General features: G+C 43.3%; 1 protein-coding gene across 1 annotated transcript; it reads left to right on the forward strand.

Moving 5' to 3' along the window:
• The first annotated feature begins 3202 nt into the window (after positions 1-3202).
• Positions 3203-6202, forward strand: LOC123159397 (transmembrane emp24 domain-containing protein p24delta3). Its single transcript, XM_044577222.1, has 4 exons — positions 3203-3532; positions 4801-5010; positions 5118-5194; positions 5858-6202. The coding sequence occupies exons 1-4, from the start codon at positions 3314-3316 to the stop codon at positions 6000-6002; spliced, it is 651 nt and encodes a 216-aa protein (XP_044433157.1). The 5' UTR covers positions 3203-3313; the 3' UTR covers positions 6003-6202.
• Positions 6203-17689: the final 11487 nt, after the last annotated feature.

Here is a 17689-nt window from a genome sequence, read left to right on the forward strand (position 1 = left end):
TTGTGTTTCATCCGTAGTCGGGTGTTGTTCTCATATATGACGTTTGATGTATTCATGTGGCATTTGTATGCCTTTGTATGTACCCCCAACTATTATGTAATGGTACGATGTAATGATATCCACCTTGCAAAAGTGTTTCCAATATGCGCTTCTATCCTTGGTGGGACCTTCGAGTTCCTTTAGGATAGAGTCGCATATTGGGTGTGACAGAAAGCAAGAGGGGATTAGATCTCAAAGGGTTTGATTGGATAGTTGGATTGGAAAGCCTATTGCACATCTCAGAGGTTCCAACGGGAATTGCTCGGTGGCTCCAAAGTGAACAAAAGTGTCAACTTTCAGATGCATCAGTAGTTACGAATGAAAATCAATCGGTGTCTCCAAAGAGAGCACTTCAACAGTGGCACTCTATGTTAACGTTGCAGAAGTTCTGGCTTGTATTGCTCGGAATTTCCGATATGGTAACAATAAGTTTACCAGGTTGCTTTGATGGCTCTGGATGGAATGTTGGAGGCTTGGATTGAATAGGGTTTGTCCATCGATTATATCTTGATGATTAGGTGGTTTCGAGTGGAAGTGCTTCAAAAACACCGAGATGAATGGCACTAGGTCTACAGTGGAAACTTTGAAGGATTTTGACAAGCTTTTCAAGTTTCATCTTTAAGCACATGGAGCAAAAGTCTCATTACCACATCCTCGTCCCCTTTTGGTAGTAGTGGCATGCCTATGGACGCAATGTGATACTGGATTACTAAAATGAAAATGTATTCCATTTGGAGGGAAACCTTTCAGTTCCAAGTTTGGAGGAGAGAATGGCATTTGACCATGTCAAAACCTTTTCCAAAGTCAGTTTTAAAAGGACGCCATAGACTCTTTTTTCTATCCAGTTTTTTAGTGTTTCATGGGGAATCAGTATCCCCTCAAAGTTGTATCTCCCTTTTAGGAAGGTTGTTTGAGAACATCTAATTTCCCCCTTTATGACTGCAATCAGTGTTTAACCATGACCTTGGTGATTATCTCAAAGACAAGATTCAAGAGACATATTGGCCTATACTTTTGAATTCTTTCAATATCACCGTCCTTTGGTATCAGTGTGATAACACCATAGTCAAGTCTATCAATATCCATTTCATTATCATAGAGATGTTCTATCAAGGCAAACATGACAATCTTGATGATTTCCCAGAATTTCTGGTAAAACTCAATATTAAACTCATCTGGCCTATCTGGTTTGTTAGATTCCATGCTAAAAACTTTTGTCTGCAGTTCTTCCATAGAAAAACTTATAGTTAAAAAAGCTTGCTCTTCTCTAGTCAACTATTCTACTCCAACATGGTTTGTAGTTATGGAAGAAAACTCGTGCTCACCGAACATGTTGTTATAAAAATTGGTGATGTATAGCTTAAGGGTTTTCAGTCCTTGAATCAACACATCATCTTGTTGCAATTTTCAATAGTAATTTTCCTATGTCTGCCATTTGCCTTTGCATGATTATATTTGGTGTTTGCATATCCATCATGAAATTCTCTCTCATGTGAGTTTTGAAGCCATTTCGTCTCGTTTGTGAGTCAGGATCATGCCTAGCTCGCCCCACGGCAGCCCAAAAACCTTATTTTATTCGTCTTCTTTTTGACCACCTTATCCACCTTGTACGTGCTCACCTCCTTCTACTCGTCAGTGTTGGGGCCACCGTTAAGTATATATCAACCATTGCCTCCCACTCCTCCTCAGATGAAATCGAGCTCGACATTGTGATGATGTAATATCTTGCGATCTACTGTAGGAGAAAACCAGATGCTATCACAAAAATTTATATCACTGTGCCACGGACAGAGACCTTCTTGAACGCGTTGACCATAACACAATTTGTAGAGTGCACCTACTCTTTATTAGTTAATGATAGTTTGATAAATACAAATTTCCTTGGCCAAATATTATGACCAACTGAAGGTACGAAGCGCTATGAGCTAGGTTATGAGCATATTTTTTGACTTCATGTTCTCATGCACGAAATGAACTTCCCGAAAAGCCTTATCCCTCCCTTGTATCTCCATAAAAATGTGTCCATACAAAATCGATGACGATGCCTGAAGAATCGTCACAACAACCCAACAATCTCTTGCAACTGTGATGTTATGTAATAGGGGATATTCTGCTACAACGCCTCTCAACATGCCAATGCTTTGAGGGTTTACAGATAGGACAATTCCTCGAAGAACAGTGTAGATGCTCCGAAGAAGACACCGTTGTCATCTCTTGCCACTGCCACCAGCAAACCAACACACATATTCTTATATATCCCTGCGCCGACATTGATCTTTGCAATTCTTGGTCTTGGTGGAGTTCCATCTAGGATGACCACAACATGATTTGGCCCATAGGAATTTCAGTGAAGAAGCTCGGTTTTGTGCTTGATGCATGAAGCACAGTTTGTTCAAGTGCATAGTCCAATGCAGCCAGCACAGGGTGCTCCTCCTCATCACTTATAACGTCGATTGGGGAACCATCACCCATGAGGATGGTTGTTGAGCCGCTGTCCATTAGCGTCGCTCTCGCTATTTTGCTCGTGTGGTTTAGCTTGCTAGCTAAAAAAATAGCTCTTGGCTTTTTGGTAGATGTTAAAAAGTCTACAAATTCAAATGAAATATTCCCGAGTTTGAAAAGTTCAAAAATTTAAAAGTGTTCACAAATTCAAATAAAATGTTCCCGAGTTTGAAAAGTTCAAAAATTTAAAAGTGTTCACAAATTCAAAAAAATCATGAATTAAGAAAAGTTCAAGAATTTTAAAAATCTCACGAACTAAAAAAAATGTTCATAATCTCAATAAAAAATGTTGATGAATTAGAAAAAACGAATTTGGAAAAATTTCACCGCTTTGAAAAATGTTCACGATTCTTTTTAAAAGTGCATGGAATTTTAAATTCAAATTTAAAACGAAAATAAAAAATGAACAAAACCTGCCCAAAAAAGAAGAAGAAACCGGTTCTTCACAAAACCATAGCGAGCCTTCCGAGCCCATTACAGGCGATACAGATGGTCCAGACCACTAGCTGTGCCTTCTGCGAAAACAGTACTAGAAACCGGCGCTCCCCGGGCCGAAGGCAGCACGTCTCGCGTGTTGCCCAAAAAAAAAAAGGCAGCATGTCGCGTGGGTAAGGAATTTCTTCGCGTGCACCCGAACGGGAAGTACATAATTCCAAAAAGACCCTCCCCCGGGCCAACCCCACGCCATTACTCCCGTCCAACGCTAGTCCAAGCTCCACACGATTTCCCCAACCGGAGACTCGGACAGACAGGGTCGCCCAGATCGGAGCATATGGCGGCGGCAGCGGGAGCGGCGACCCGGCCGGCGCTGGTGGTTGGTGCGCTCGTGGCGGCGCTGATGATGCTGTGCGCGGAGGCGGTGTGGCTCGACCTGCCGCCCACGGGGACCAAGTGCGTCTCCGAGGAGATCCAGCCCAACGTGGTGGTGGTCGCGGACTACATGCTCATGTACGAGGCCCACGCCACCGCCCATCCCACCGTCGCCGTCAAGGTAAGCGCGGCGCGATCCCCTCCCTTTGTCTTCGCGTGCTTGCTTTTCTGGTTCCAGCGGTTTGATCTTGATCTGGACGGGTGAACTCTCGCGTGTTGGGATCCATGCGTAGGCGGATTTGGGCGCGACAGATACTAGCTTGTTCTAATTATTTGTGTTATTAAGTTTAGTTGGTGGATTGAACTTTTTGAGTCAAAATCAGAGCCTCCGTGCCAATTGAATTTGGGCGTTTTTAGAAGAATTGAGAGAATAGAAGAGAAAACGGACCAGTTCAAGTTAACATTTCCTAGAGAAGTCAACAGGCAAAAGTTTTACATTTAGTGTAATTTGGTGCATAGGGTCTGTGTTATGTGGATTATGGTAAGGTTAAATGCTGTTAATCCAGTAGTTTGTGATGAATTTGCTCATATGCTCCAGTGCTTTGTTCTGGAGGAACCAGCTGAGGTTTGACCCGTTGAGCTAGACTGGGTGGACTTGATGCGAATTGACTCAAAGTGCCACTTCCTATCGGGGCAACATGTTGTGGATTGATAATTTCTATGCATGTAGCAATATCCTAAGTAACGTGACCTGCAGCTGCAGGACAACCTTCTCTTTGGGCACCTGGCATCCCATTATTAGAATAGCATGGTCGTAGGTACTGAGACTAATTAAAGATGATTGGGGTTAACCATAACAAGAGAAAACAAGCGAGGGGTGGATTGTTATTCATTATCACTGCCATGGATGGGCTGATGAGATTCTGGTAAGATGCAATCATGTTTGCATGTGGGCATACGGGTGAACACACAGGAGATGACATACTGTCCCACTTCTCATCCATTCTGTTGTAGATAAGGAGAACTTCAGATTTCAGATTCATGATGTGTTTTGCGCAATACAGGGATTCAGAGATTCATGATACATGTGTATTGTAGCTCATAATAACTGGAAAAAAGTACCGGTAACTGGGATTAGCCACACGTTCACAACTTTGTCGTTCATATGTCCAAGAATTCTGCAAGCAACACATGGATGTTGTATTGTACTTTTGTGGTGACTATGTTTTCTAATGTAAAACTTTTGCGGTGGCTAAATGGTGCTTTGGCATGCTAAGTGTGTATGAGTATGATAACCTTTTTTGCTAGTTATCACACGCATAATTAGCATAGCATCTACATATATCAGTTAGTCTTATGGAAGATTTCTTAGAAATGATGATTTCTGAAGACTATTTTTTTTCTTGCTTACTGGCTCATTTGTATTGTCCATGTTTGTGTTTTGTGTAGGTTACCTCACCATATGGCAATACTGTACATCAGAAAGAAAATGCCACAGTGGGCCAATTTGCATTTACAACTTCAGAAGCTGGAAACTACCTTGCTTGCTTCTGGCTAGACAGCGCAGAGAAAGGATCAGGAGTATCTCTGAATCTTGATTGGAAGATAGGGATTGCAACAAAGGACTGGGACTCTGTTGCCAAGAAGGAGAAAATTGAGGTGTGTCAATTATTTAAATGCACCTAATCCAAATGGCACTATACTTCAATGTAATGCATTGTTTTTTGTTCCTGATTATTTCTAATCTGAAATTTTTATGTGTTCAGGGTGTTGAATTAGAGCTCGCGAAACTTGAAGCTGCAGTGGAATCCATTCATCATAACTTATTATATCTCAAAGCAAGGCAAGTTATCTATTCTACTTTTGTACTCCCTCCGTTCCAAAATAGATGACTCAACTTTGTACTAACTTTAGTACAAAGTTGGGTCATCCAAGGTTGTCAGAATCGTGATTTTGAATCGGATCGGAGCTCTGATGGTAGGACCGCAAATCGTAGAATCTTCACTATCAGGATCGTAAAAACGTAGATTCTATGAGCTAAAATCGTAGAATGAGATGGGTTAGTTTGGATCGTAAAGTTGTAGCATCGTATAATAGAATCGCGATTCTGACAACCTTCTCATCTATTTTGGAACGGAGGGAGTATGTGTTTTAATAGCCAGATAATAGACTGCGGTTGTTATGCTATGCTGCGCCAGGTGTTCTGTAGTCTGTACTATTTCCAGTTGGATGTTTTATGTATGTAAATAAATATGCTTTCAACGAAATGATTTACAGAAAAATTGGTGACTGTAAAGCTAAAACATTGTGAAACAGAACCTACTGGTCTCATCTTCATCTGTCTTAGGAAAGTGTTATATTGAACTGCTATTTGAAACTCTTAGGTGGTCACTGTTTTTGTACTGGATGAGATGTTTGGGACATAGACAAACAGAACTACTAGCTTTACTTACATTTTGAACGGGCAATGCATGACATAATGCGTGATCTTGATATGTTTATGCAGGGAAGCGGAGATGCGGGAAGTGAGTGAGAAAACAAATTCTAGGGTTGCGTGGTTCAGCATCTTGTCTCTGGGCGTGTGCGTTGTGGTCTCCGCTCTGCAGTTATGGCATTTGCAAGGCTTCTTCCAGAAGAAGAAGCTCATCTGAGTTCACTCGTTTCACCATGTACTCCTGTGTTGTTAACTACCTTAGCAAGAGGACAGTTTTGTCGTATTTATTTCGACAAACTCATGTGGTGGACAAAAAGGTTCCCTGGTACAAGATACATGATTTCAATAGCAAGCAGTTCCTTGGTGGTTGGTGCTTGATACATGATATTATGTGCAATAGAAATATTTTCAAATCTACTACTTTGGGATTATTTGGCCTTTGTGTATGACATACTCCCTCCATAAAGAAATATAAGAGCGTTTAGATCACTAAAGTCTAAATGCTCTTATATTTCTTTACAGAGGGAGTAGTATATAAATTGTGAAATTTTGTGCTTGTCTCAGCTGAATTTCTTTTAGTACCAGGGCCATTCCGTTGTACAAGGCCACAAACTCCATCCATTCCCTTATACAAGGCCACAAACTCCATCCATTCCCTTATACAAGGCCACAAACTCAGATTACATGTACCAAGGTAAAATTTAATGACTGCTTTATAAGTCAACTTTTCTTTTTGTTAACCGGGGTCTGCATGCAAGGAAGCCAACTTTTCTTTTTGTTAACCGGGGTCTGCATGCAAGGAAGGAACGGGAAGGAAGTAGCACAATGTCATTATGATTACATGCATGCAAGTATTAAATAAGTTGCTAGTACGAGAAAACATCATTAATTTTTGGCCCGATTATTGTTAGTGGCCTTGTATAGATGAAAATGTATTTTTTTTATAATGACCTTGTATAACGGAATGGAGGGAGTACTCCTAGTATTAAAATTTATACCATCTATTTTCTTAGAGCACTTGATTTTGAGGCTGTACTAGGCTTGGCTGGGCCACTTAATCTTTGGTAACAGGTCGTGCCATGTCAGACACAAGACGGTGGGGCTTCCCTAAGGCTAGTCATAGTGGAGAGTATCATATACTTGTGTATGATACTACATCTATAGTGCATAGTATCATATATATTAGTATTATAGATGGTCTTATTTATTGCCATGCATAATACATGGTAGCATAACATTTATTATGTTACGGTATCTACCTATGTTACTATAATCATCTCTCTTCTTTAATTGCCTATCATATAAGCATGTTTGCGAGTCTCAAGTGCATGATACTACTTAGGTCATGGCCAACTCTCCAGGTTTGATAGCTGCTCCAGCACTCCACGTAGGATTGGATGGTCCAGTTTGTCAAAAGGTATGGCTTGCAGACACAAGCGGGATCCTGCAAAGGAGGCCGCTTCCTCAACTGCCAAAAGTCACAGGATTACGCCAGCGCTCGCCTGCGAAATAGTTGGAGGGCACCTTGGCTCCTCTCATCTTGCGGTCGCGGTCTGATAAAGTGAAGTAGAGGACCTTGGCTCCTGTTATACCTCAAACCACTGCTTCCATTGGGTGGTAAATGTTCAAATGGTGGTCTTATAGCTACAAATCTATGTGGATGGGATGAGACCACCGCTTGGTGCTGCTACCTCTGTACATGCCCTTATGTTAGAGCATCTCTAGCCGCGCTCCCAACAAGACCCCCCCTTCCCCAGTGAATTTTTAGCGCCGGTGGCCGAAAATCGGCCCAGTCGCATCCCCAGGACCTCATTTAGCGCCGGTTTGGGCCAAATCAAGAGCCGGCGATCCCGCCCCGAACCCAAGCGCCCGGGTGTCGCCTGGGGGCGCCGGCAGAAGCGAAAAGGGACATGGGGCCGCTCTGTCAGCGAGAGGAGGCCCCTTTCCCGCCATTTCCTCCCGCTTCCCCCCTCGGCTTCCCTATCATTCTCCATTCCTCCCGCCAAACTCCACCTCCTTCCTTCCAAGCCGACCGCCATGCCGCCGAAGAAGTACGTGATCCCCCGCGCCGCGACGGATCCCACAGCCGCCGCTATCGCCCAACTGAAGCAGAGGAAGCAGAGGGCGTCGTCGTCCAAGCCCCCGAGCATGACCAACGCCGACTGGAAGGCGGAAGTGCAGCGTCGGGAGGCCATCACTGCCGATAGGCGCAACAGAACCAAGAAGGCCAGGGAGAGGGCGACGCTCGCGGCCACGGCGGCTGCGGAGCAGGCGGAGCGCTCGACTGCCGAGCAAGCCAAGGCGGCTCGCGCGGGGATGATGAATCCACCCGGCGGCCATGGCCCGCACGTGGCCTATAGCCAGCAAAGTGTCGGATCTCCGGCCGACTTCTCATCGTCGCCGCACTCATGGAGCACGCCATCGCCAGGCTATGCCGACGGCGACGTTCACAACGGTTTCAACCCCAACATCACCTTCCTCCATGGGCGCCCGGTCCAGCGCACGCCCTCGCCCACTTTCGCAGGCGTGTAGTACCCTCCATACACATACTCGCCGCCGGACTACGCAGCCTCCCCGATGCCACTTCTCCACCGCGGACTCTACTCACAAGCCTCCTCCTCGTCGCATCTTGGCAACGCCGACGCGACGGAGGCCAACATGGAAGATATCATCGCAGCCGGCTCGGCTGCCGCCGCCGCTTCCCCCAAGGTTCACTACCCAAGACGGCTCGATTGATCTCGGTGACATGGACGGTGAGCTCGGCTACGGCGAGGAAGAGCCGGAGGAGGATGAGGAGGAGGAGGAGCCGACGCCGACGAGGAAAGGCAAGAAGAAGAAGAAGAAGAAGAAGAAGAAGAAGAAGAAGAAGAAGAAGAAAGGGGCGGCCAAGACCGACGAGCCGCACATCAAGTGGGCGACCAAGGAAGATGAGTGCCTCGCCGAAGCGTGGAAAGTCTTCTGCCTCGACCCGATCACCGGCACGAACCAGAACATCGACACGTATTGGTACCGTGATAACCCACAAGTGTAGGGGATCGCAACAGTTTTCGATAAGTAAGAGTGTCGAACCCAACGAGGAGCTAAAGGTAGAATAAATATTCCCTCAAGTTCTATCGACCACCAATACAACTCTACGCACGCTTGACGTTCGCTTTACCTAGAACAAGTATGAAACTAGAAGTACTTTGTAGGTGTGATAGGATAGGTTTGCAAGATAATAAAGAGCACATAAACATAAACTAGGGGCTGTTTAGATAAAGATGCAATAAAGTAAATAAAACGAGTGTGGAAAAGTGGTGGTAGGAGTTGTGGAATTGTCCCTAAGCAATTGACTACGTTACTAGACCGGTAATCACTATTGCAATTCTATTTGAGGGAGAGGCATAAGCTAACATACTTTCTCTTCTTGGATCATATGCACTTATGATTGAAACTCTAGCAAGCATCCGCAAATACTAAAGATTCATTAAGGCAAAACCCAACCATAGCATTAAAGTATCAAGTCCCCTTTATCCCATACGCAACAATCTACTTACTCGGGTTTGTGTTTCAGTCACTCACGCAACCCACTATAAGTGAATCATGAACGCATTGCAACACCCTACATCGGGAATTCCTCATGCTTGCGCGACACGGAGGACACCATAGGACAGCACCAATAATAAAATATGCAACTCAAACCAATCATAGCAATTCATCAATCACCGATAGGACAACGAAAATCTACTTAGACATCATAGGATGGCAACACATCATTGGATAATAATATGAAGCATAAAGCACCATGTTCAAGTAGAGGGTACAACGGGTTGCAGGAGAGTGGACCGATGGATATAGATGGGGGAAGGTGATGGAGATGTTGGTGAAGATGGCGGAGGTGTTGGTGAAGATCGCGGTGATGATGATGGCCCCCGGCGGCGTTCCGGCGCCACCGGAAGCAAGGGGGGAGAGGCCCCCTTCTTCTTCTTCTTCCTTGACCTCCTCCCTAGATGGGAGAATGGTTTCCCCTCTGGTCCTTGGCTCCTATGGCGTGGGAGGGGCGAGAGCCCCTCCGAGATTGGATCTATCTCTCTGTTTCTGCGTTCTCTGATTCTACCCCTTCATCGTTTCTTTTATATCTGGAGATCCATAACTCCGATTGGGGTGAATCTTTTGCCCAGATCTTTCTCATAAAATTAGCTTTCTTGCGCCAAAAGAAGAGCGTCAACTGCCTTATGGGTGTCCCACGAGAGCCCAGGGCGCGCTTGCCTCCATGGGGCGCGGCCCCCTGTCTCGTGGCCACCCCGGACATTGTTTCGTGTTGATTTTACTTCCCAAAAATCATAAATATTCTAAAAAAATCTCCGTCCATTTTTATCCCGTTTGGACTCCGTTTGATATTGGGTTTCCGCAAAACAAAAAATATGCAATAGACAGGAACTGGCACTGGGCACTGGATCAATATGTTAGTTCCAAAAATAGTATAAAAAGTTGCCAAAAGTATATGAAAGTTGAAGAATATTGGCATGGAACAATAAAAAATTATAGATACGACGGAGACGTATCAGCATCCCCAAGCTTAATTCCTGCTCGTCCTCGAGTAGGTAAATGATAAAAAAGATAATTTTTGATGTGGAATGCTACCTAGCATAATCTTGATCATATGTCTAATCATGGCATGAATATTAAGACACGAGTGATTCAAAGCAATAGTCTATCATTTGACATAAAAAACAATAATACTTCGAGCGTACTAATAAAGCAATCATGTCTTTTCAAAACAACAAGGCCAAAGCAAGCTTATCCCTACAAAATCATACAGTTTGGCCATGCTTCATTTTCGTCACACAAAATGCTCCCATCATGCACAACCCTGATGAGCCGAGCAATCGGTTCATACTTTTTAACGCGCTTCAGCTTTTTCAACCCTCACGCAATACATGAGCGCAAGCCATGGATATAGCTCTATAGGTGGAATAGAATATAATGATGGAGGTTATGCAGAGAAGACAAAAAGGGAGAAAGTCTCACATCGACGCGGCTAATCAACGGGCTATGGAGATGCCCATCAATTGAATTCAATGTGAGGAGTAGGGATTGTCATGCAACGGATGCACTAAGAGCTATAAATGTATGAAAGCTCAACAAAAGAAACTAAGTGGGTGTGCATCCAACTTGCTTGCTCATGAAGACCTGGGGCATTTGAGCCGAAGCCCATCGTTGGAATATACAAACCAAGTTCTATAATGAAAAATTCCCACTAGTATATGAAAGTGACAACATAATAGACTCTCTACATGAAGAACATGGTGCTACTTTGAAGCACAAGTGTGGAAAAAGGATAGTAGCATTGCCCCTTTTATTTTTTTTATTTTTTTTATTTTTTTCTTTTTTTTCTTTTTGCGGGCTTCTTTGGCCCCCTTTTTATTTAGGCTTCTTTGGCCTTTCCTTTTTTTTCTTTTTCTTTTTTTTCATGGGGCAATGTTCTATAATGATGATTATCACACTTTTATTTACTTACAACTCAATATTACAACTCGATACTAGAACAAAGATATGGCTCTATATGAATGCTTCTGGCGGTGTACCAGGATGTGCAATGATCTAGCGTAGCAATGACATCAAAAAATGGACAAGCCATGAAAACATCATGCTAGCTATCTTACGATCATGCAAAGCAATATGACAATAAATGCTCAAGTCATGTATATGATGATGATGGAAGTTGCAAGGCAATATATCTCGGAATGGCTACGGAAATGCCATGATAGGTAGGTATGGTGGCTGTTTTGAGGAAGATATAATGAGGCTTATGTTTGATAGAGCGTATCATATCACGGGGTTTGGATGCACCGGCGAAATTTGCACCAACTCTCGAGGTGAGAAAGGGCAATGCACGGTACCGAAGAGGCTAGCAATGATGGAAAGATAAAAGTGCGTATAATCCATGGACTCACATTAGTCATAAAGAACTCATATACTTATTGCAAAAGTTTATTAGCCCTCGAAGCAAAGTACTACTACGCATGCCCCTAGGGGGATAGATTGGTAGGAAAAGCCATCGCTCGTCCCCGACTGCCACTCATAAGGAAGACAATCAAAGAAACACCCCACGCTTCAAACTTGTCACACAACGGTTACCATACGTGCATGCTACGGGGCCTGCAAACCTCAACACAAGTGTCTCTACAATCCACAACCACCCACTAGCATAACTCTAATATCACCATCTTTATATCGCAAAACTATTGCAAGGAATCAAACATATCATATTCAGCGATCTACAAGTTTATGTAGGATTTTATGACTAACCATGTGAATGACCAATTCCTGTCATCTCTCTAAATAGATATAAGTGAAGCAAGAGAGTTTAATTCTTTCTACAAAAGATATGCCCACGCTCTAACAAATATAAGTGAAGAAAAAGAGCATTCTACAAATGGCGGTTTTCTATGTGAAGAGAAACAGGCAATCCAAACTTCAAATGATATAAGTGAAGCACATGAAGCATTCTATAAAGCCATACTCAAAATATTTAAGTGAAGTGCAATGAGAATTCTATAAATTAACCAAGGACTATCTCATACTAGCATGGTGCATAAAATAAAAGTGAAAACTAAATGCAAAAGACACTCCAAGACTTGCACATAATGCATAAGCGAAACGAATACGAAAACATACCGATACTTGTTGAGGAAAGAGGGGATGCCTTCCGGGGCATCCCCAAGCTTGACGCTTGAGTCTCCTTGAATATTTACTTGGGGTGCCTTGGTCATCCCCAAGCTTGAGCTCTTGCCTCTCTTTCTTTTCCTCATATCGAGACCTCCTCGTTTAGACACTTCATCCACACCAAACTTCAACAAAAAACTAAAGGAAATATGCCCTAGAGGCAATAATAAAGTTATTATTTATTTCCTTATATCATGATAAATGTTTATTATTCATGCTAGAATTGTATTAACCGGAAACATAATACATGTGTGAATACATAGACAAACATAGTGTCACTAGTATGCCTCTACTTGACTAGCTCGTTTATCAAAGATGGTTATGTTTCCTAACCATGGACAAAAGAGTTGTCATTTGATTAACGGGATCACATTATTAGGAGAATGATGTGATTGACTTGACCCATTCCATTAGCCTAGCACTTGATCGTTTAGTATATTGCTATTGCTTTCTTCATGACTTATACATGTTCCTGTAACTATGAGATTATGCAACTCCCGTTTACCGGAGGAACACTTTGGGTACTACCAAACATCACAACGTAACTGGGTGATTATAAAGGAGCACTACAGGTGTCTCTGAAGGTACATGTTGAGTTGGCGTATTTCGAGATTAGGTTTTGTCACTCCGATTGTCGGAGAGGTATCTTTGGGCCCTCTCGGCAATGCACATCACTATAAGCCTTGCAAGCAATGTGACCAATGAGTTGGTTACGGGATGATGCATTACGTAACGAGTAAAGAGACTTGCCGGTAACGAGATTGAACTAGGTATTGAATACCGACGATCAAATCTCGGGCAAGTAACATACCGATGACAAAGGGAACAACGTATGTTGTTATGCGGTTTGACCGATAAAGATCTTCGTAGAATATGTAGGAGCCAATATGGGCATCCAGGTCCCGCTATTGGTTATTGACTGAGAATAGTTCTAGGTCATGTCTACATAGTTCTCGAACCCGTAGGGTCCGCACGCTTAACGTTACGATGACAGTTTTATTATGAGTTTATAAGTTTTGATGTACCGAAGTTTGTTCGGAGTCTCGGATGTGATCACGGACATGACGAGGAGTCTCGAAATGGTCGAGACATAAAGATTGATATATTGGAAGCCTATGTTTGGACATCGGAAGTGTTCCGGGTGAAATCGGCATTTTACCGGAGTACCGGGGGGTTAACGGAACCCTCCCGGGGGTTATTGGGCCTTCATGGGCCCTAAGGGAGAAGAGGAGAGGAGGCAAGAGGTGGGCTGCGCCCCCTCCCCTCCCTAGTCCGAATAGGACAAGGAGAGGGGGGCGGCGCCCCCCCTTTCCTTCCCCTCTTCCTCCTCCTTCCCCCTTCTCCTACTCCAACTAGGAAAGAAGGGAGTCCTACTCCCGGTGGGAGTAGGACTCCCCCTTGGCGCGCCCTCCTTGGCCGGCCGCCCCCTCCCCCTTGGCTCCTTTATATACGGGGGCAGGGGGGCACCCTAGGACACACAAGTTGATCTACGGATCATTCCTTAGCCGTGTGCGGTGCCCCCCTCCACAATATTCCACCTCGGTCATATCGTCGCGGAGTTTAGGCGAAGCCCTGTGCCAGAAGAACATGATCATCGTCACCATGACGTCGTGCTGACGGAACTCATCCCCGACGCTTTGCTGGATTGGAGCCCGGGGAACATCATCGAGCTGAACGTGTGCTGAACACGGAGGTGCCGTACGTTCGGTACTTGGATCGGTCGAATTGTGAAGACGTACGACTACATCAACTGTGTTGTCATAATGCTTCCGCTTACGGTCTACGAGGGTACGTGGACAACACTCTCCCCTCTCGTTGCTATACCATCACCATGATCTTGCGTGTGCGTAGGATTTTTTTTTGAAATTACTACGTTCCCCAACAGTGGTATCAAAGCCTAGGTTTTATGCATTGATGTTATATGCACGAGTAGAACACAAGTGAGTTGTGGGCGATACAAGTCATACTGCTTACCAGCATGTCATACTTTGGTTCGGCGGTATTGTGAGATGAAGCGGCCCGGACCGACATTATGTGTACGCTTACGCGAGACTGGTTTCACCATTACGAGCACTTGTGCTTAAAGGTGGCTGGCGGGTGTCTGTCTCTCTCACTTTAGCTGAATCGAGTGTGGCTACGCCCGGTCCTTGCGAAGGTTAAAACAGCACTAAATTGACGAACTATCGTTGTGTTTTTGATGCGTAGGTAAGAACGGTTCTTGCTAAGCCCGTAGCAGCCACGTAAAATTTGCAACAACAAAGTAGAGGACGTCTAACTTGTTTTTGCAGGGCATGTTGTGATGTGATATGGTCAAGACGTGATGCTATATTTTATTGTATGAGATGATCATGTTTTGTAACCGAAGTTATCGGCAACTGGCAGGAGCCATATGGTTGTCGCTTTATTGTATGAAATGCAAACGCCCTGTAATTGCTTTACTTTATCACTAAGCGGTAGCGATAGTCGTAGAAGCAATAGATGGCGTAACGACAACGATGCTACGATGGAGATCAAGGTGTCGCGCCGGTGACGATGGTGATCACGATGGTGCTTCGAAGATGGAGATCACAAGCACAAGATGATGATGGCCATATCATATCACTTATATTGATTGCATGTGATGTTTATCCTTTATGCATCTTATCTTGCTTTGATTGACGGTAGCATTTTAAGATGATCTCTCAGTAATTATCAAGAAGTGTTCTCCCTGAGTATGCACCGTTGCGAAAGTTCTTCATGCTGAGACACCACGTGATGATCGGGTGTGATAGGCTCTACGTTCAAATACAACGGGTGCAAAACAGTTGCACACGCGGAATACTCGGGTTAAACTTGACGAGCCTAGCATGTACAGATATGGCCTCGGAACACGGAGACCGAAAGGTCGAGCATGAATCATATAGTAGATATGATCAACATATTGATGTTCACCATTGAAAATTACTCCATCTCACGTGATGATCGGACATGGTTTAGTTGATTTGGATCACGTGATCACTTAGATGACTAGAGAGATGTCTGTCTAAGTGGGAGTTCTTAAGTAATATGATTAACTGAACTTTAATTTATCATGAACTTAGTCCTGGTAGTATTTTGCAAATTATGTTGTAGATCAATAGCTCGCGTTGTTGCTTCCCTATGTTTTTATATGTGTTCCTAGAGAAAACTAAGTTGAAAGATGTTAGTAGCAATGATGCGGACTTGGTCCGTGATCTGAGGTTTATCCTCATTGCTGCACAAAAGAATTATGTCCTTGATGCACCGCTAGGTGACAGACCTATTGCAGGAGCAGATGCAGACGTTATGAACGTTTGGCTAGCTCAATATGATGACTACTTGATAGTTTAGTGCACCATGCTTAATGGCTTAGAATCGGGACTTCAAAGACGTTTTGAACGTCATGGACCATATGAGATGTTCCAGGAGTTGAAGTTAATATTTCAAGCAAATACCCGAGTTGAGAGATATGAAGTCTCCAACAAGTTCTATGGCTAAAAGATGGAGGAGAATCGCTCAACTAGTGAGCATGTGCTCAGACTGTCTGGGTACTACAATCGCTTGAATCAAGTGGGAGTTAATCTTCCAGATAAGATAGTGATTGACAGAGTTCTCTAGTCACCATCACCAAGTTAGTAGAACTTTGTGATGAACTATAGTATGCAAGGGATGACGAAAATGATTCCCGAGCTCTTTGTGATGTTGAAAACAACGAAGGTAGAAATCAAGAAAGAGCATAAAGTGTTGATGGTTTACAAGATCACTAGTTTCAAGGGGCAAAGGGAAAGAAAGGGAACTTCAAGCAGAATGACAAGCAAGTTGTCACTCCCGCGAAGAATCCCAAAGCTGGACCAAAGCCTAAAACTGAGTGCTTACACTGCAAAGGAAATGGTCACTGGAAGCGAAGATGCCCTGAATATTTGGTGGATAAGAAGGATGGCAAAGTGAACAAGGGTATATTTGATATACATGTTATTGATGTGTACTTTACTAGTGTTTATAGTAGCCCCTGAGTATTTGATACTTGTTCGGTTGCTAAATATTAGTAACTCGAAACAGGAGTTACCGAATAAACAGAGACTAGTTGAAGGGGAAGTGACGTTGAGTGTTGGAAGTGGTTCCAAGATTGATATGATCATCATCGCACACTCCCTATACTTTCGGGATTAGTGTTAAACCTAAATAAATGTTATTTGGCGTTTGCGTTGAGCATGAATATGATTTGATCATGTTTATTGCAATACGGTTATTCATTTAAAGTCAGAGAATAATTGTTGTTCTATTTACATGAATAAAACCTTCAATGGTCATACACCCAATGAAAATTGTTTGTTGGATCTCGATCATAGTGATACACATATTCATAATATTGATGCCAAAAGATGCAAAGTTGATAATGATAGTGCAACATATTTGTGGCACTGCCGTTTGGGTCATATCGGTGTAAAGCGCATGAAGAAACTCCATAAAGATGGATTTTTGGTATCACTTGGTTATGAATCATTTGATGCTTGTGAACCGTGCCTTATGGGCAAGATGACTAAAACTCCGTTCTCTAGAACAATGGAACGAGCTAGTGACTTATTGGAAATAATACATAACGATGTATGCGGTCCAATGAGTGTTGATGCTTGTGGCAGGTATTGTTATTTTTCTGACCTTCACAAGATGATTTGAGCAGATATGAGTATATCTACTTAATGAAGCACAAGTCTGAAACATTTGGAAAGTTCAAAGAATTTCAGAGTGAAGTGGAGAATGATCGTAACAAGAAAATAAAGTTTCTGCAATTTGATCGCGGAGACAAAATATTTGAGTTACGAGTTTGGTCTTCAATTAAAACAGTGTGGAATAGTTTCACAAACTCATGCCACCTGGAACACCACAGCTTAATGGTGTGTTCGAACGTCATAACAGTACTTTATTGGATATAGTGCGATCTATGATGTATCTTACCAATTTACCACTATCGTTTTGGGGTTATGCATTAGAGACAGTTGCATTCACTTTAAAAAAGGGCACCATCAAAATCCGTTGAGACGACGCCTTATGAACTGTGGTTTGGCAAGAAACCAAAGTTGTCGTTTCTTAAAGTTTGGGGCTGTGATGCTTATGTGAAAAAGTTTTCACCTGATAAGCTCGAACCCAAATCTGATAAGTGCGTCTTCATAGAATGCCCAAAAGGTAACTATTGGGTAC

This window comes from Triticum aestivum, chromosome 7B (genome assembly GCF_018294505.1).
Source record: "Triticum aestivum cultivar Chinese Spring chromosome 7B, IWGSC CS RefSeq v2.1, whole genome shotgun sequence".
In the NCBI taxonomy this organism is placed as follows: Eukaryota; Viridiplantae; Streptophyta; class Magnoliopsida; order Poales; family Poaceae; genus Triticum; species Triticum aestivum.

Coding starts and splice junctions, on each gene's coding strand:
- LOC123159397 (XM_044577222.1), top strand. CDS start 3,314: ATGGCGGCGGCAGCGGGAGCGGCGACCCGGCCGGCGCTGGTGGTTGGT. Junction 3,533..4,800: donor ATCCCACCGTCGCCGTCAAG/GTAAGCGCGGCG, acceptor TGTTTTGTGTAG/GTTACCTCACCATATGGCAA. Junction 5,011..5,117: donor CCAAGAAGGAGAAAATTGAG/GTGTGTCAATTA, acceptor TTATGTGTTCAG/GGTGTTGAATTAGAGCTCGC.